We start from the raw sequence: 18324 nt of genomic DNA, 5'->3' as shown, positions 1-18324 counted from the left end.
GAACAGCTTGGAATGAAAACTTCAAGTATAAAAACAAGGGCAATTCTCAATATCCTACGAAGAAATACCAATCCCAGTCGCATTCAAAGCCCGAAACCCTTTGAGCTTGAATACCCTCACTCAGTCCAATCCAACTCAACCACCTCGAAAGCAGGGCCACGATGACCACCCACCTCGCCGCCGTCTCTCTCGCCAGAGGTCAGCCCTTCGAGGTCCAAGTTCGTCCAACACCAGAACCAGGGCCAGGCGAGCTCCTCATTGCGGTCAAATCTGTAGCTCTCAACCCGGCAGACGGCTTGATGCGTGATCAAGGCCTCTTCATACCCACCTACCCGACTGTCATCGGCTTCGATATCGCAGGGCTAGTCCTTAAAGTTGGAGAAAATGTTCCCATCGGTGCTACGGATGAAAATCTGGGCCCCGTTTTTAGACCAGGCGTCACTCGAGTCGCCGCCTACGCCGCCTCCTTCTGGAGGTCTTACGGCCCTGACTACGGCGCCTTTCAAGAGCGGTGCCTCGTCCCCTGGCAGCACGCCGTCCCTCTTCCAGATGAGGGAATATCTTGGAATGAAGCGGCAACCTTGCCTGTGGCCGTTGAGGTGCCACTTAACGCGTGGGATATTATGGGGATTCCACGGTTGGGAGAAGCTACTGGCATTTCTTCTTCAGTCGGTCCTGGGACTAGGGATGAAGCTGGGGGAAACAATAAACATAAGACAGAGGCGCTCTTGATCTGGGGCGCTTCCTCTAGCGTCGGCACGATGGGTGTACAAACCGCCCGACTACTACGAGACGATCGCAACGCTCCTTTCGCCGCCGTGTATGCCACGGCCGGTGCAGCGAATCAGGAGTACGTAGCCTCCTTGGGCGCTGATCGCGTCTTCGATTACAAAGATCCGCATGTCGTGGATGCGATTGTTTCGGCGGCCAGAGGAGATGGCCTAGTGATTCGGCACTGCTTCCGTGCTACGGGACAGCTGGCGCTATGTCAGGCTGTTCTCAAGGCTTTTCTTCCTGCCGACCAAGGAGGAAAAAGCCAGAAGGCAAAGATCGGATCTGCACCGGTTATACCTCCAGGTATGGCGGAGCTCGATGGGGTAGAATTTATCTTTCTGATGCCGTCGGCGGATGAAGAGGAGAGATTGGCCCAGTTCCGATATTGGATGGGGACGTGGTTGAAGGGAAACTTGGCCAATCGGACTATCAGGCCTAGTCCGGAGCCCACAGTTCTGGGAAAGGGGTTGGGGGCTATTAATGCTGGCTTGGATATGCTACTCCGCGGGGTGAGTTGTACAAAGCTAGTTGTTGAGATTGCGGAGTGAGAGTTTCTGTGTCGCCATCTAGTTTTCATTGCCATCTTTCTTACTATCTGCAACAAAGAGTCACTACCTCCCAAAAGTCGAGAAGACCTTCTTTTTCATTTTTGCCATTGAACGTCTACAAAAAGTTGGCTACAGAATCTCGCCACTAAAATTGGCAAAGGGTCCACGTTTGATGCCATGTGCGGCATTAGTAAAAGTAGCATACATGTTATGCCTTTGAGTTCAAGCCCAAGAAGTAATTAACAATTTTCGTATTAAAATGGTCGAGTCGATCAAAATTTCACTAAATTGCGTTCTCGCCAGACGAGCTTGTGCTCGTGCTTACGCAGTCTGTAACCTGCGCATCTGTTCTGTTAGCCATGCCCTGTTTCAAAAGGCAAGATAGATATCTTCGGTCATAATTACATACTTAGGCAGACGACAAGGGAACTCTAGCCACTGCGATAGCACAGGCCGTTGCTACAGTAGTCGGTTCCAGGAGCACAGCATTGTCTCGTGCAGCAAAAGTCGTACGGGCAGCAAAACCCGTCACATAGCCAAGGATAGTTCGACGGGCAGGAGACATCTCGCTGAGACAGCCTAGAGCCCTCGAGACCAGAAGGAATGAGCTCTGGTAGCTTTGTTGCAAGCTTGGCTGGCATTGGTTCGGCTAGAGCGCCGGCCAGGACGGAAGAGAAGAGGAGGAAGACGGTAGCGACCTTCATGTTGATTGAACAGATGAGACTTGACTTGAACCAAGAACGTGCATCGTAGAGTGTGAGATATTGCATCTTTTATAGACGGTTCCCATTTCGGAGACCTCGAGTTCGCGGTATCAATCCAATTTGGACCTGGAGATCATCACTTGAATACGAACGTTCAGTATTAAAATTTCCAATGAGGCTCAGTGGCATTCACTAAAGGCATGGGCTAAGATTGATCGACAGTCGATCCCTACCGCTGAAGGAGATGTGCCAGCAATCTTTCGTATCATGAACATTCGACTCTGCAGCTCGTATTGAACTACAGAGCCCAATAGCGAAGAAACAAGACTTTAAAGCTTGAGACTGTGGATTGGTGGTAGGCAAGCAAATATAATAATTTGGGGTCTCAGCTTCTTGGGCACCGTCGTCGATATCGAGACTCTTTGTGTTCTATTTGAGTTGTGTAGGTACGCAGCGCGAGTGAGCCATCGCAGTGCTACTTTGGGTTTTCATTGCTGACCCCCAATCTGGTGACGCAGCTGAGCTATCTACATGAGACTTTGCACTTGACTTGTAGCGGGTAGATCTATGTTGTTTTTAGGCGTTTTACAGAATGTGGGAGATAAGCACAAAAGCGATAGGTTCGTTTGACTGACCTCGTATTTACACGCAAGGTTTCGGCTCTTCCCCGCGCCACGTAGATCACTCGGGAGCGGCGTATTCGCCTCACAAGTCATGTGGCATACTGAAAAATAGGGAGGTTGGTTGATATGCTGCTTGGTCGATTCAATAACTGATTATGGTCAGAGCGAAGCTTTCTTTTCCTTGATTGGAGCTGACCCCCAGTGTAAGCTTGGAGTAATCAAAAGGAGTATGCGGCAAACTAAGCAATCAGTAATTCAATGTCAAATGGCATAGCGATAGAAGTTGAATGTTCCAGAGAAGTGGGAACTAAGTTGACGGTTCTGATAATCCATATACCGTAGGAAGAAAGTGCACAGTTTATACGATAACGAAGTATCAGATTGTCGTGGTTGAAATAGCCTCTTCCATGCAGAACAATACCGGTCGCTATGATCGATTCCTCCAATGCTCATATATTAGGTCGGTAGATCTTGTTTGCTGAAAGACGATACCTACCAAGTGTAACGCCTCGAAGATTGGAAAAAGCACATAAGAAAGGCGCAATTATCAACAGTCGGGGAGAAATATGAACCCGATACACAGGGTGTCCTGCGGCCCACCAAGAGAAGATATTGACAGCTCCTCATAAGGCTTGCTCACTGTGTTCCCTCTTGCCAGCCCCATCGAGCATTCGTTGTCCAGGAGCAACAGTCGGAACGAGAGAGCGATTGGATGTAGAGGGGATGTAGCCCGGCCAGTCAGTCCACTTGACAACACAACTAAAGCGACGATAAGAATCTACGATTTCGCGACTCATCTTCAATTTTCTCTTTGTTTGCACGCTTGCATGAAAACGATCGACTTCTGTTGCGGAGTCCTGGTAGTATTTGATGATATCAGTTTGCTCGACACGCATACGCTCCGAAAACGGCGGGTTCGCTGGAGTCAGAGCCATGTATCGGACAAATGGCATTGACCAGTGATATGCTGTAAGCATCAAGCTTGTTGGCTGGTTCGAAATTAGGATCCCAGCTGGGTTTTTACGCATCGTTGATCGCTGATAAGGTCATTTCAGCAGCGGTCGCACAGCATTGCCTAAGCTATGCGCACTACATAGAGCGCGAATGGAAATTAATTGGACCTTTGGCGGGTTATCAATCTAGGGGAAATACTCCTCAAGAATTGCATGATTGGATTTCAATAACTGAGTGTACTCCGTATTTCGACATCGGTAAACGGAACCAAGGGTGGTTACATAGCAGTCGCTGGACATCGCAGGACAGGACGAAGGATTCCGATCTTGCCCGACCGCCAAGAGGATGAAATAGTTGACAAAGCATAGGAAGTGCCCAATTAAGCAGGTCGGGAGGTGTCGACTATGCCGAAAGTCAAATCAAATATAGAATAACTATGCGTCAGAGGGCTGGGATGACTCCCGAGGCCCTTGGCCTGAGCTCGTAGCCAGTAGCCAACAACGTATAAGGCTGAAAAAAGCAAAACCAGGCGGACTGCGCCACACCAATGACGGCTGGCCGAGGCGTCTGCCAAGAGCTTCGTGAGCAAGTGTAGGATGGAGTCGCGAATACTGCTTAGTCAATCATACCGCGCACCAATCGGATATCAACAAGTCTGAATTGCTACGATGCCCCTTTGCTAACAATTTGTATAGGCAAAAACATGACTAAGCTAGGCGGGTGTTTTAGTATTTCCTTTTCCCTGGGGATCCACCCATCCTGCTGTTCCGACACACCCCCTCAGCGATTAGCGAGTGTTGAATATCTTCGCTAGTGTTGAATTCAATCGAGATGAGCGCTAATCTCCTGCAGCAGGCCCTCTCTCTTCTTCTTCCTTCTCTACACCTCGATTAGGTGCTGTATATCCTCCATGCGCATTAATTTGACGAAATCCTCGTGCTTCTGGCGCGGTAGGATCTTCGTGAGGCCATCTGCTACTATCTTGGCAGTTGGAACCCATTTGACATCAATCCTGCCTGTGCTGATCTCTTGTCTCAACTAGTGTCCATGAATATCGACGTGACGAAGCTTCGTATCGATTTTGGCGTGCTCGGAGGTCAACAACGTGACGGTCTGTTGGTTATCGCATCGTAGGGTGATCGTATGGCTTGGTTTGAACGAGATTCGGTCGAGGAATCGCTTCTACTACTGTAGCGAGCGTGTAGCGTCTAACAAACCAAGTAGCTCAGCTTTAGTGGTGGATATAGTGATAGTAGGCTGCTTTGTAGCCTTCTAATCAACTAGACCTCTATAAACCTGGTAGATATACCCTGCGGAGCTTCGTCGATCTTGATTATTAGCGAAGGATACGTTACTTGCTAGTTCGATTGATTCTATGTCTCCTTTGTCTCTAAATTGTAGTACTAGATATCGTGTGGTGTATAGGTAGCAGATCACCCTGTTAACCGCTCGCTAGTGTTGTAGGCTAGGGTTTCGAAGGAACTGTGATAATTTTGCGGCTGCTTTCGCTATATCTAGCCTAGTAATCGTGGTTAGATATTATACTAAACCTACCTTTCCCTAGTATATCTTGATCTTAGGTAGTGTTGCTGTGCTATCGAATAGCTTTATTTCTTCTATAGGGAGAGATATATAGATAGGCGGGCGATCGGTCAAGTAGTATTTAGTAGCTATACTGCTGATATAGGCGTCCTGGCAGAGCTAGAGCTTCTACTATTTCCGATCGCGTATAATTCGAATGTTTAAGAACTACTCTGCTTCTCTATAGTCCGTAAGCTCCTAGTGTGCCTCTAGATCCTTCTTAAGCTGGCGAGCTTTCTTTCGTATTAGCGGTAATAGGTAGTTCGCGATAAGGATATCGTCGACGTAGAAGAAGACGATGATACCGTGTGTGACGAAGACGTATAGGTCTTTAGGAACAGCTACTAGGCCAAGCTTCGTGAGAACGGTTAATGCTTCCTGTTGCTAGAGTTTCGGTGAAATACGTAGGCTATAAAGCGCTCGGTCAAGTTTCTAGTATATCCCCGGTTATTCAAATCCTTTAGGCATCTTCGTATAGGTCTCTATAGGTAGCTTGCTGTTTAAGAACGCGGTGACTGTATCCCGCTAGCGTAGATCGAGGTTAAACGCTACGACGAGGGTAAAGATTACCCTCGCTGCTTGTGCTGCTAGTGTTATAGCTCTTTTATCCTTAGGAGTTATCGTTTTAAGGTCTCCTCGTACGCAGATACGTGCCTTAAGCTTCTGCAGATAGCCGTCTTAGTCGAATTTGTATGCGAATACCTATCGGAGTAGTAGGATCTATTTCGATATATTATTCGGTCGCTTTATCACGGTAAACGTTGATTTCTCCTGGAGAGAGCGTATTTCCTTTACGCAGGCGGCCAGGAAGCCTTCGGCTATCGAGTGCTTTATTATATTCTTCTACCTATCAGGCGCAGGGGGCAGATCGTCTCTATAGCGCTATATCGGCTTCTCTATGTATAGGGCTACGGCGAATATACGTAGTAGCTCTAGTAGATCGTCTTTAATAGCCGGTAAGATCGTTGCGTACGCTTAGTAGTTAGGGTCGGTTCTTAGTCTTCTTCTTCTACTTCCCTCGATGATATTCGCGGCGTCGATTCCGTCGTTCCTTCGCGTATAAAGCTCTGTGTGTAGCTGCTGCTCGCTATCGGATAGCGTATCCTCTTCTTCGGCTTCGTGCGGAGGGTTTAGTTCTATCGGCTAGTCTTTATTATCGTAGATATCTCGCTCTTGAGGTTCAAGTATAGTCTACTGGTCTACCCCCTAAGCAGCGGTAGGGCTAATTTCAGTAGTAACTCGCTCTTCTGGTGGGCTCGGTGGTAATTCAGGCGGCTCTTCTGTCGGAAATATACCTAGTAAGTTATCATTCAGAGGCTCCTGGTCTACCTATAGGTGGCCGTCTCTATCAGGTTCCGGGGTAATCGGTGCGATCACCCCCTAAGGTATATCGCAATCTCTCTGATCTTGAGCTTCCTAGTACGTATGATCTTCCTCTTCTAGCAGGATAGCTTCCTGCTGGCCTTCCTGCTAGCCTTCCTGCTGGCCTTCCTGGAGATCTTCCTGGGTATTTCGATTGACTGACGTATTGGTAGGGATACCGATATCTTCGCGAAGCACTTCTATCTGTTCTTCCTCGGTCAAAATCGTCGGTTTAGGTGCAGGAAGGGTTCTCTCTTCCTAATACTGCATATCAGCCTTCTATTTCCTTGATTCGTCGAAGTGTGCATCTCTCACGACTTCTATCTTCTCTCTCGCAGGGAACTATATCTTCTACACATTTGATACGACATAGCCAACAAGGAAACCGATTTCTGCGCGGGGAGAGGTCTTCTGCAAGCGTAGGATATTGCGGATACGGCAGTACGACAGAGAGCTATATACGCGCAGGTTAGCTAGATTAGCCTTCTTTATCCTTTCGCCGCCGAAATCTCTTCGTGCTTCATCCTATAGCACGATCCAGCGATTCTCTTCCTTTAGGTAGGTAGGGATTCGGTTTAAAATCTATACTATAGTGCTTACTATCTCTAGCTAGAGTTGTTTCGGTAGCTTACTCTCGATCTGTAGATACCTCGCTATCGTTAGGATAACTCCTCCTGATCGCTCCGCTAAGCCGTTTTGCTTAGGGTGATAGGGGATACTGTGCGATATAACGATACTAATATTGCTTAGGAAGCCTTCGATCTCTTAGCCTGCAGAGGTCTTATTATCATAATGAAATACCCTGATCGGTAGGTTCCACTAATTCTTGACGAGAGTAATAAATCGCCTTATACCCTCTCTATACTCCTATTTGTGTTTATAAGTGTATAACTAGTAGAATCGAATCCCTTTAATATAGAAATACGTTATCTATTAGTGTCTGTTATATCTAGGTAGAAATTGGACTAGATCGAAGTGAATTCGGCCGTATTTACTAAAGGTTTAGCTAATCGGTCGTCGTGAGATCTGCTTCGGTGCGCTTGAGAGATTACAGACCTAATAAAGCTCTCCTCCTTCTGTTAATAGTGTTTCTAGTAGGTCTTCGCTGATTTTGATACTATCTACTATTTCGGCAGTCTTCTTTATCACACGAGCGGATATATGAGTAAGTCTTTAGTACTATCGATCTGCTAAGGCTTCCGAAACGAGCGGTTTCTCTGATCTGCGAACTGTATACGCGTGGGTATCGGTTTCTGGTAAGGATTGTGGAGGATCTCCTAGTTGATCGAATGCCTATATCTTCAGCGGTTTTATGAGACGTACGCTAATAATTAGTTCACTAGTAGAATCCTTGATACATTCGGTGTCCTCGTCCTATCGTATACCTTTCTCCTTTAACGGAGTATATAACATCAGGTTAGTATAGAAATTTGGCGAGTACACAACGTTGCTTAGGCAAATTGGCCGGGTTGATCCATTAGGGCCTATACCGGTCATAACGGCGCTTCTAGTCCCTTCTATAGCAGTAATTGAATCGCCTGTCTTTAGGCCTGCTTTCTCCGGTATAAAGGTAGTGAAAAGGTCTTTCTGGTTGTATATATACACTAATAAGGCAGTATCGAGAAACCAGCGCTTTCGAATATCATCATCAGTGCCTCCTATAGTCTTCACGCTTTGGTAGACCTGTTCGATTAGAAAGCCTATAGTAAAGTAGGAGCTATATAGTTGAGTGATATTAGCTGTGTTCGTAGCGGGCTTCACTCTATTCTTCTTATTATACTCCTTGACAGACTTCTCTATCTAGGTCTTCTAAGATGCATCTCTCGCAAGACGATCTTCCACACGCTTAGCCTTCTATTTCGAGAGAGGTTTATCAGGAAAAGCCTCTCTGTTGATCGTCTAGCAGTACTAGGGCTTATAAACTTTGTTACCACAAGGGCACTAGCGCTTAGGAATCGGTGGTAAGGATCTCTCTCGCGGTAGTTGCTATACTTGCTGCTACGGCTGTAGCGGCTCTGATCTAGCTTCCTCAAAGCCCTATAGTGTTGAAAATGATGCTTTTAAGATTGTACTAACTGCGCTCGATCTCTACGGGTGTAGCTCGCGATAGGTTCCTCTGAAATTCTCGATTAAATCGCGCGTATCCTATTCTTCCTGATGCAAAACGATCGCTTTAAACTTTAGCTACCACTATACTAGGAGTATCTCTTTCACTACACGGAGGAAATCCTTATTAGCGCTCTTGATCTCTAGCAGATCTAGGCTAACCGCCTATTCTCTTAGTGAATCCTATTCGTTGATCTACTAGTCGATATCAGCACCTTTCTTCGGTGGTAATACTAACACCCTCTTCTACTACGTACGTATATCTTCTTCCGCCGCTGTTGATCGACTAAATCGAGTATAGAGATACACAAGCCGTTCGTACGGGGTTTAGTAGTTGAGCATAGAGGTATAGTGGATAGGATCCAAATTGGCGATGATCTATTCGTTCATAGCGTTAGGCTCTTGCTCTGTTGCTCCTATTTAGCATAGTCAAGCTTGTATATGTCCATACGATCTCTCCATTCTCGTTTCGTCGACTCGCTGCTGTCTTCGGGGTATTGCGGCCTTCTTGGTTGGCGAATCGGTTGTTCAAGATAGTCTTCTTCGAGCTGAGGGTTGACTAGGTCCTATACCCTCTTCTGGCGTGTATATATCTTGATTCGTGCGAACCAATTCCTCCACTACGGTGGATCTTTCAGTTTCTCGCCTTTTAGGGCGGAGACTACTGCTGAATCTATATTGATCGCGTTCTTCTTTAGCAGTCAATTCGATCGATAGGAAGGTCAGGGGTAAGAAGGAGACGTCTGGCCGGGTCGCTATCGCGGATACACCTTGCGTATAGCTTGATTTGACGAATATAGCCTTCTTACTGGCGAATCGGGCTCATAACAGTCGCGAATACTGCTTAGTCAATCATACCGCGCACCAATCGGATATCAACAAGTCTGAATTGCTACGATGCCCCTTTGCTAACAATTTGTATGGGCAAAAACATGACTAAGCTAGGCGGGTGTTTTAGTATTTCCTTTTCCCTGGGGATCCACCCATCCTGCTGTTCCGACAGATGGCGAGACCGATGACTGTGGAATTGAGACCGCGTGGAATTGCAGTATAAAGGATAGTTAGGATACACTAGCTAGTCCAAAGACGGTGAACTATTATTCATCGAAAGAAAAAAAAAAAAAAAGGCACAAAGTCAAACGTAGAAGCCTAAAAAAACCCCTGCGATTCGTGGACCGCCATCGGAATTGCCAAGACTCGGGAAGAGTCTCCACCGCAGGAGAAAAAAATATCAGCGATCACCCACAAGTGCCCACATTTTTCCCACGCTTACCATCATCTCGACAGCTTGGGCGGAGTCTAGACGACTCCATTCGGAAAACTTGACTGGGTCGGTGGCCAATTGACTTTTCTCAGACCGCCCTAAGTGTCCAAATATCGCTCACACAATTCTTGTTTTTACCATGTTCGTTATAATCCCCCCTCTATAACTCTGCGGCCTTATACCTGGCCATGTCGAGATTCCTCCAGTCAAGTGCTTCATATCTGGCATGCGCCTGCACTGAGCTCTAACACCGGCTGTCTTGTGCGACTCTATCTGCGACTTGCCGACTAGCTGAACTGCCTAATCGCGCAGTCTGATTGTCCACTCTCCATTTGATTCGCCCCGGATCCTACTCCTTCCTCTTTCCTCCTCCTCCTCCCCCCCCCCCAGCTTCTTCATCTCAGGATTCAGGCAGTTCCTGCTCCCCGAGGCTAGCTGCAAGCTTATCACGGCCCTTCCCGACCCGTCGAGCTATTTCATTTTCGCAAACCGGGGAAGTCGGGTCGTCCTTCACCGCAACGATAACGCGACCACCTCCTTGAACCCGTATCTGTTTTCCCCATCTCATCAATCCCGGCGTCATTGGACACTGTCAGCTAGTCTTCTCCTCGGACCACCGCCCGTGTCTGCTGCAGTCGGTCAATCCGTATCCCTTTGTGTCTAAAGAACACAACCCTCGAGGGACCTTCTTCACTGAGCTTCTGTGAAAGCCGAAGGTCTCCCTCCTCCAGATCCCCATTTCAAAAACTCGATTTCGACTGATTGATCTCGATTATCTGGCACCATGGACGTCCACTTATAGCATCTGTCTCGTCCTCTCGATCTTTCTGCATTTCAGCGCTTTTGTCCAATGCCCCCTCGGACCTCTTTAACCTTTATTTTTACTTTTGAGCAGTCCATTGAGACTCTTTGCCACAGCCTCCTGTGCCTTTTTTTTCATTCATCGAAATCTATTGCCATCACCGACCATGGCTCCCAACCTCTTCATCTGCCTGCGCACCCTCTGCTGCCCAACCTACTGGTTCCAGAAGGGCGAACGCATCGACGGCAATGTGAACCGTCAACAGCACTGGGATAGCCCCGTCCCAGGAACCTACAAGTTCTTGCCAGGTCGGGGCTGGCATCTTATCCGACGTGATGGATACGATGAAGACGAGAAAGTCCCTGCTGCTCTGGTTTACTGCCGCATCCTTCACCGTTACCTGTTTGAATCCGAGCTGAATGATCGCTGCCGCTGGTTTTCGGCTCCGCTGCACAAGGGTAGTCCTCCCGAGCAGCTTCGTTTCTTCCTACTTGACGACGGCGTCCACTGGGTCGCTGGCTGGGATGCCAAAGGTCGGTTCATTCCTGGACCTTATCCCAAGTGGTACCTTGATGACGATGGAGAAACCATGCGCCGTGGCGCCTCTCCTCCCACGAGTGCCAACGTGTCACGGTGCAGCAGTGTCATCGCTGGCAAGTTCGATTGAACGTTCTTTCGAACAACACCTACTATGTACCATCTTGGAAATAATTTGGTTCCTCACCGCCTACCTGTTCACGCTCTTCTTTTCTTTGGCTTCAGGAAGCGTTCAAGCGTGTTGATGTTTTCGGTCTACCAAAAGTGTTTTGATGTTTAACGAAATACTCTGTCCTCTTTCGAGTCTGTTTATGATGGTCTTTTTTGTCATTGGGATCTTCATAGATATTAGATTAGACTTGCTTTTATTAAATCACGTTAAGTGATCTGCGTTGATGGACGGGTACGAGGATCAGACCCTTAGTCCTGTTCCATATTGAGGAACGCACATTCTATATATTTGAGGTGATAATGATCAATTGCACCCCGCGGGAAACCCCGCGCGCTTCGGTTTTATGGAACCAATCTTGAAGATTTCTCTCTACAATCACTCTATCTGATGTACTTTCAGCCAACTCTATGCATAGTCTACCCTACTCCGTATCTGGCAATGTTGTCATATATGCAACCCAATCGGCGTGTCTAGGCCATTTCTTGGCTTTATTTTGGTCTCTGAACAGGCACACGGGGTATTTATAGCACTATCTGCACATGGAATTCTTGTATATTAATAGGTATCTCATTGATATCAGATCTCAGCTGACCACATCACAGCTTCGCCCCGGGCGAATTTAACAACTTCTCCAATCCCTCGCGCACCTGCTTCACCATTCCCCCCTTCCCAACCCGCATAGTCTCCCGCAACACAAAAACATGCGTATACGTCCCCACCATCTTTACATCCTCCTCGCCTTTCCGAAACACCCCAACCTCCCACGTAACGCTAGACGAGCCCAGCTTGGCAACACGCAGGCCCACCTCCAAGACATCTGGGAATGCGACCGAGGCAAAGAAGTCGCAGTGGGTGGAGACAATTAGACCAATTTGGTCGTCGCCGATGTCGAGGTTGGATGTTTGGCTGGAGGAGGAGCTTTGGGGGGTGGGGTTGTTGACGCTGAAGGGGTTTCGGCCGCAGTGTTCGATGAGATAGGCGTTTGCGATGGTGTCGAAGAGGGCTGTGTAGACGGTGTTGTTTAGATGTGCGTACATGTCGTTGTCGAACCTAGATGGGTATCATGTTAGCTGCCTTGGACTCTGTAAACGTGTTGGAGGAGAGCACGGAGGTGGACTGTTACCATCGTGTCTGGTGTACTTGGTGATAGCCATAGTCACTGCGCTTGCGGCTCTTCTTGGCCTGGATATCTGAAGCTGCCATGGTTGTATTTGCACAGATTGGGGATTTTGAGGAATATTGACAAGAGATTGAACCTCAGATTCCGTCCAGCGGCTTCTAAAGGAACAATGATCAGCAGGGCAGTGGTTCAACATGCGGCGGCATCTCCGCAGCCTCGGGGAAGCTGGACCGAGGTCGCCCGGAGATTAGGTAAGCGGGTGATCATCGATTCATCTGAATTTCGACTTTCAACGTGATCAAGGGCAATAGGATCTGTTGAAAGTATAGATAATCTACACTCGAAGATACCAGACTATTGGCAAAGTGCAAGGACTCCTCTAGATAAAAATACGCTTCACGATTCTTTCAACCCAACCCATCTACTAAGGGAAAATGAATACTGTTTACTTAACTCCCATAGTCAACTGGAAGGTTTAACGTGCCTGGCCTTATCAAACGCTAATCGCAATTTTTTCTTCCGCCCAAACTTTATCGTCCGCCACTCTCAACACCGGAACCCTCTTCGACGTGCGCCCAGTGACCACGAGGCCCCAGAGACAGAGACTCAGCTTATTGACAATCGCCATCCTCGCTGGCTCCTTCAGCTCGAATCACGGCCTATCTGCTGCGGCGAGGCAAATATCCTCTGCCCCCACCGCCCTGCATGGCCCTCGTCCCCGTCGACACCTCTCTGCAGGTGCCTCCCCCAGACCCCGTCGAGAAGACCCCCGATGTGATTGTCACCCCCTGCGATCCGTGGCCTGCGCCGTATTACATGGAACGCGGATTGCGTCGTGTCCGTCCCTATCACTACACTTATAACACAAACTGCAAGGAGCGATGGCGGGGTAAAAGACTGGAGGATATCTTTACCTCTGAATTCCGAGACCGGGCGCCAGATTACTATGTATGATCATCTCAGCCTATTTAGGGACTTACGATATTGTGTTCAAAGCTAATCAGATGTTTTACAGAGGGCGGCACTCGATAATGGTCTGATCTGTGTCAACGGCAAGCCCGCTGGCCGAGATACCATCATCAAGAACGGCCAGGTCGTCTCGCATACCACCCACCGCCACGAACCCGCAGTGACCAGTGCTCCCATCGGTATTATCCACGAAGACGATGACTTGATTGTCATTGACAAGCCAGCCGGTGTGCCCGTCCACGCCGCTGGTAGATACCACTACAACTCGATCGTTGAGATTCTTCGCGCCGAGCGAGGCCATGACTGGGTTCCTAGACCGTGCAATCGGCTGGACCGATTGACATCGGGAATCATGTTCATTGGAAAACATCCCAAGGGAGCAGAGAAAATGGCGGGGGCTTTGCAAGCGCGAACCGTACAAAAGGAGTATGTCGCCCGAGTCAAGGGCAAGTTCCCCGACGGCGTGGTGGTGTGTGACCAGCCCATCATGCAAGTGAGTCCAAAGCTGGGCTTAAACCGTGTGCGTGCCACGGGCAAGTCGGCCACAACCAAGTTCCGCCGTCTGGCCTATTATCCTCCTCAGGCGGCGGTCGCCTCTGCTGAGAAGCATGCTACATCTGGAGATCGGGCGGTGACTCCTCCACCGATTCTCGCCAACGAGGACGAAGGGTTCAGTATCGTTCACTGTTTCCCCCTGACTGGACGGACGCATCAGATTCGGGTGCACCTCCAGTTCTTGGGTCATCCAATCACCAATGACCCGATTTACTCGAACCGTCGCGTCTTTGGACCAGAGCTTGGCCGCAATGAGACGAGCGGTGACCGTGACGACGAAATCATGGAGCGACTCCACCGCATGGGTAAGACAGAAGTCGCCGACACCGTCTCATACCGCACTCACTTGACCGCTGCGCCGAACGTCCCCCCAGGCACCGACCCCGCCATCCTAGCAGAAATCATGTCTCGGGAGCAGCAAGCTGCCTCGGACGAGTACGAGAAGCGCAAGGGCGAGCGTCTTTCCGGCAAGTTCTGTGATGTCTGCGGAACGGAGCTGTATACCGACCCAGGTCCTCACGAGCTTGGCATCTTCCTGCACGCCGTAGCTTACGCTGATCGTGATGGCAACTGGAGTTACCGCAGTCCAATGCCCTCCTGGGGTCTCCCACCTCCAGGATCGGAGGGGCCTCGTGAAGTTCCAGACTGGGTGCCTGTTCCAAAGAGTGAGGAAATTGTGTTTGGCCATGGCACTGTTCCTCCAGAGATTGGTGTTGATGATGAGAAGGAGCAGCGGAAGCCCATCTCTAGCACGGTGCTCTTGACGGGTGTTGGGATGGTTGACTTTTCGGACCCGAGGCATGGGTTGAACGGTGATGTTTCTCAGCTGAAGGAGACGGAAATAGCAACAGCACCTTCTTCAACCCCTTGAATGATCTTATGCATCTTGTTCGTGCCACGCATTGTTGTTTTACTTGCATTTGCTTTGGTTCAAAGCTCTATCTTGGTTCATGATACCATATTTCTATGTAGACATTCAAAAGCCGATGCATTTTTTCTATTCTTTGCCTCCGGCCGGAGCATGAAAAGTAGCTCAGACTTGCTACCTGGCCCTCTCTTACTTTTTCCAGCTTTCCCTAGCAATTAGAAGCCACGAATTCAATCCATACTCTCAGCACGTATATGCTAAGCATCATCGCTAAGGTATATACCGACCTTGCCTATACGAACAGACCCCCAACCTACCCCGTACTCAATCGTCATTGCCAGACTGTAAGAGAAGGGGTCCCAAATAAAAGAAGAAATAAATCCTTGATTACTCTGCAGTTAATGATTTTCCACGGCTGAGTATCCCCTCCGTGACACATCTCTTGTCAGTAGATTTCTCTTTCCAGGTTTATCTTCACTGAAAATGATGTTCTATCTAATTGTGCTTGATAGATAGTAAGTAACCAGTCTTCCGTCTTTCATAGAAAAAAAAAACCAATTTCTACTCCCCAAAAAGCACCCCAAAACTCCAGGAACAAACGCCCAAACAAACCCATTTTCGCCCAATGCATCCCAAACTTCCCAGTAATGTATCTATAACCAATCGAATCCCGGCTATATATATGCGACGCAAAAAGAAGTAGACCAGAAAGTCCTTCAACTCAAACCCCCTATTCCAACACCCACACCGGCTCCTCACACTGGCCTTTCTTTTGCATAGAAGCATCGACGCGCCACATCATTGTTCCCGACCATCCCCCGGCGTCCGGGAGACCTCGTAAAGCCCAATCCGATGTATAGCATTTGCCGTCTGCGTCCATGCGGTACTGGAGACAGCCTGTGGTTCGGGCACATTGTTCAGCACATTGGTTGACGGACATCTCCGAAGCGGGTTCCTCGGTGGTATGTTTGACTTCGTCTTTGGCAAAGTTGCTCCAATTGTCTAATCGGTCGGAGAGCATGGGGCGGACAAAGTTGCGGAATATATCGCTGTATAATAGGAGAGTATTTTTCTCCTTGAAAGATAAATGTTAGCAAAATGTACCAGCCTTGACATCATGTCCGAATCTCAGGAATACTCACATTGGCAAACCACCTCCGATCAAACTCGTAAAAATGATCAATATCCGGAGGCGTCATATGGTGAAACGTCAAAGCGGGATAACACCATTGTGTCTTCCCGAATGCCTCACCCAGCGCATCCTGTTCCCAAATCGACTGGGCCGTGACATGTGGCCAGGACCAAGTCAAATCCACCCCGATTTGTCTCAGCGCCATACCCAACACACAATCCCCCGCCCACTGAGTCTCCGTCAAATAATTCCACCGATCAACCTGACCAGCATGATACTCCGCCACCGCATGCAGCGCAGCATGCGACAATACAAAACCCGACCCGCCATGAGCGAAAATCACCTCCCCAATCTGCATCTGATTGCCCAGGTACAACTTCTCGGTCGAATCAAACTGGTCCAGCCAGGCGAGCAAATTCGGCCAGATTGCGTACGTATCAGCCTCGAGAAAGACGTACCACTGCATATCGGGATGATAGGCCCGAGCTTCTTGGATCATGGGGAGGAATTTCCATTTATCCAGCTTCCAGCCGGGGTTGTCCGACATTCCGGCTGCACTGTTGGCAACTTTGGTCAAGTCTGACTGGGTGAGAGCGGCACGGCCGCCTGCGCGGGCTCGATTGTATAAAGCAAAGTCGCTATTCGCTAGTAGCACTTCGCTGGCGTTATGGAAGACGTCGTGAGTGCGGATGCCGGCGATATCTTCTTCGAAATCGGATACGATGAGTTTGTGCGGGATACAGCGTAATGTTGTGCGAAGATGGATTGGGATTTTGTCCTGGGCTTCTGTGATGCCCGTCTTCATTATCACTAGGACATTTTCGATGCCCGGAAGTGGGCGGCATGGTTGCGAGGTTGGCGTTTCTGGATCTGTATCGGGGTTTGTGTTTGTATCTGCCGATATAGAGTCGGTTTCATTATTTGCGGATGGATGGAGCTCTTGCTCGAGGATGACTTGTGTTTTTTGCGTGCTCAGGCTGGCGTTTAGGTGGAGGAAGAGCAGGAGGAGAGTCACTGGGGCCAGAATCGGTACCCATCGCCCATACCGGGCAGGTAGAGCGAGCATCGTGCGGGGAGAGAGGGAGGAGATGAACGGGAGAGAGAGGAAGATGGAGAGTATGCCCTCGATCCTCCATGACCCTGGCAGGGGTGGAGATCAAATAGAGATGGATCTCCTTGTGTCTCCGATCAGCTCTTCCAGGAGGTCCCTTTAACTCAGACCGACCGGTGTCAACTTTCAAGCCCTGAGAGACCCAGTTGGTGGAGCCTCGTTTGGGGCGGGCTGCCTTGTTTGAGACTGGACATTGGCCAGGCCTCGCATGTGGCACCGCTCTGATTGACCAAGAAAGTAATGATGGCTGCTGGCCCAGTTCTGGTCTTGTTTATGCTTTTTTGTTATCGGCGGCAAGGGCATCAGTCGGGAGATGGTTCGAGTGGCCTGTTCATGACACTATCTCAATTGCAACTGAAGCGCAGTCTGGATGATTTTGGAGCTGAGCATGGTGAGTGTATCCCCCGCTTCGCACTGAGGGCCTCTGGCAAGTGGATGGGAATTGATCCATGATTGTGCTCGGTGGGTCGGACGATCAGTCAACTCTTTGATCCATGTTCCAAGAAAATTATCCAAAGAGGGGGCAGTGCTTAGGATTTAGGGATTGCGTCTTTGGCGGAGAACCCTGCGTCATGAACAGAGTCTAGGCAGTCGAATTTAGGTCGACTTAGAACGGAAGCACAACTTTGTTGATAAGAGATCGTTAGTTATAGTGCGGCGCCACACTTGGCAACCCCATCGCCAAAGGTTGTTTAGGGGGCTTGTCTTGACGTGGTTGTATCATGGTCGATTTGCATAGAGTGCTTACAGATCTACGCCGATTGGCCTCTAAGCGGCCCGTTTCAAGCCCATTGGACAAAAGGTATTGCTCTTGGCCAGACCTCCTCGGGACTATCTGAAGGCCGAATTACTCCTCCAATTAGATGCCCCGTTTCCGCTTCACCATAGCAATACTTTGATGGACCGAGTATTCCAAATCCCTCGTTACGCCCTACACCACACCCAACGTAGGCCATACATAGCACCCAACAGTGTGAAGAAGAAATTTTTGCAATTTTTGTTTGTCATTTCAGAGAAAGATATAATTCTCTTGCTCTATCCGCCCAGCACTAAGACCAAGCGCGAGCCGCACACGGTATGCCATGCACAATTCTTGAAATTCGTGATCGTCAAAAAGATAGTATCACGACCGTACAAAAACC

The 18324-nt window shown here is 48.9% G+C and overlaps 7 protein-coding genes across 7 annotated transcripts; 3 read left to right on the top strand and 4 right to left on the bottom strand.

Moving 5' to 3' along the window:
* Window positions 1-161: 161 nt before the first annotated feature.
* Window positions 162-1322, top strand: N7458_012588 (zinc-binding alcohol dehydrogenase family protein; the record flags this gene model as incomplete). Its single annotated transcript, XM_056915969.1, has 1 exon — window positions 162-1322. The coding sequence occupies one exon, from the start codon at window positions 162-164 to the stop codon at window positions 1320-1322; it is 1161 nt and encodes a 386-aa protein (XP_056760723.1).
* Window positions 1323-1753: 431 nt separating this feature from the next.
* On the bottom strand, window positions 1754-2026 carry N7458_012587 (uncharacterized protein; the record flags this gene model as incomplete). Its single annotated transcript, XM_056915968.1, has 1 exon — window positions 1754-2026. The coding sequence occupies one exon, from the start codon at window positions 2024-2026 to the stop codon at window positions 1754-1756; it is 273 nt and encodes a 90-aa protein (XP_056760722.1).
* Window positions 2027-3272: 1246 nt separating this feature from the next.
* Window positions 3273-3584, bottom strand: N7458_012586 (uncharacterized protein; the record flags this gene model as incomplete). Its single annotated transcript, XM_056915967.1, has 1 exon — window positions 3273-3584. One exon carries the CDS (start codon window positions 3582-3584, stop codon window positions 3273-3275), a length of 312 nt encoding a protein of 103 aa, XP_056760721.1.
* Window positions 3585-10884: 7300 nt separating this feature from the next.
* Window positions 10885-11385, top strand: N7458_012585 (uncharacterized protein; the record flags this gene model as incomplete). The annotated part of the gene is made up of 1 exon (XM_056915966.1): window positions 10885-11385. One exon carries the CDS (start codon window positions 10885-10887, stop codon window positions 11383-11385), a length of 501 nt encoding a protein of 166 aa, XP_056760720.1.
* Window positions 11386-12023: 638 nt separating this feature from the next.
* N7458_012584 (acyl-CoA thioesterase) lies at window positions 12024-12630 on the bottom strand (the record flags this gene model as incomplete). The annotated part of the gene is made up of 2 exons (XM_056915965.1): window positions 12024-12477; window positions 12551-12630. 2 exons carry the CDS (start codon window positions 12628-12630, stop codon window positions 12024-12026), a joined length of 534 nt encoding a protein of 177 aa, XP_056760719.1.
* Window positions 12631-13252: 622 nt separating this feature from the next.
* On the top strand, window positions 13253-14942 carry N7458_012583 (pseudouridine synthase family protein; the record flags this gene model as incomplete). Its single annotated transcript, XM_056915964.1, has 2 exons — window positions 13253-13495; window positions 13563-14942. 2 exons carry the CDS (start codon window positions 13253-13255, stop codon window positions 14940-14942), a joined length of 1623 nt encoding a protein of 540 aa, XP_056760718.1.
* Window positions 14943-15669: 727 nt separating this feature from the next.
* On the bottom strand, window positions 15670-17137 carry N7458_012582 (uncharacterized protein; the record flags this gene model as incomplete). Its single annotated transcript, XM_056915963.1, has 2 exons — window positions 15670-16014; window positions 16082-17137. The coding sequence occupies 2 exons, from the start codon at window positions 17135-17137 to the stop codon at window positions 15670-15672; spliced, it is 1401 nt and encodes a 466-aa protein (XP_056760717.1).
* Between the last annotated feature and the right edge of the window lie 1187 nt (window positions 17138-18324).

Source organism: Penicillium daleae (assembly GCF_028827525.1).
Source record: "Penicillium daleae strain IBT 16125 chromosome Unknown utg000009l_segment0_segment0, whole genome shotgun sequence".
NCBI classification, from domain to species: domain Eukaryota; kingdom Fungi; phylum Ascomycota; class Eurotiomycetes; order Eurotiales; family Aspergillaceae; genus Penicillium; species Penicillium daleae.
Note: the sequence above shows the minus strand (reverse complement) of the source record. Positions and strands in the feature narration are given on the sequence as shown.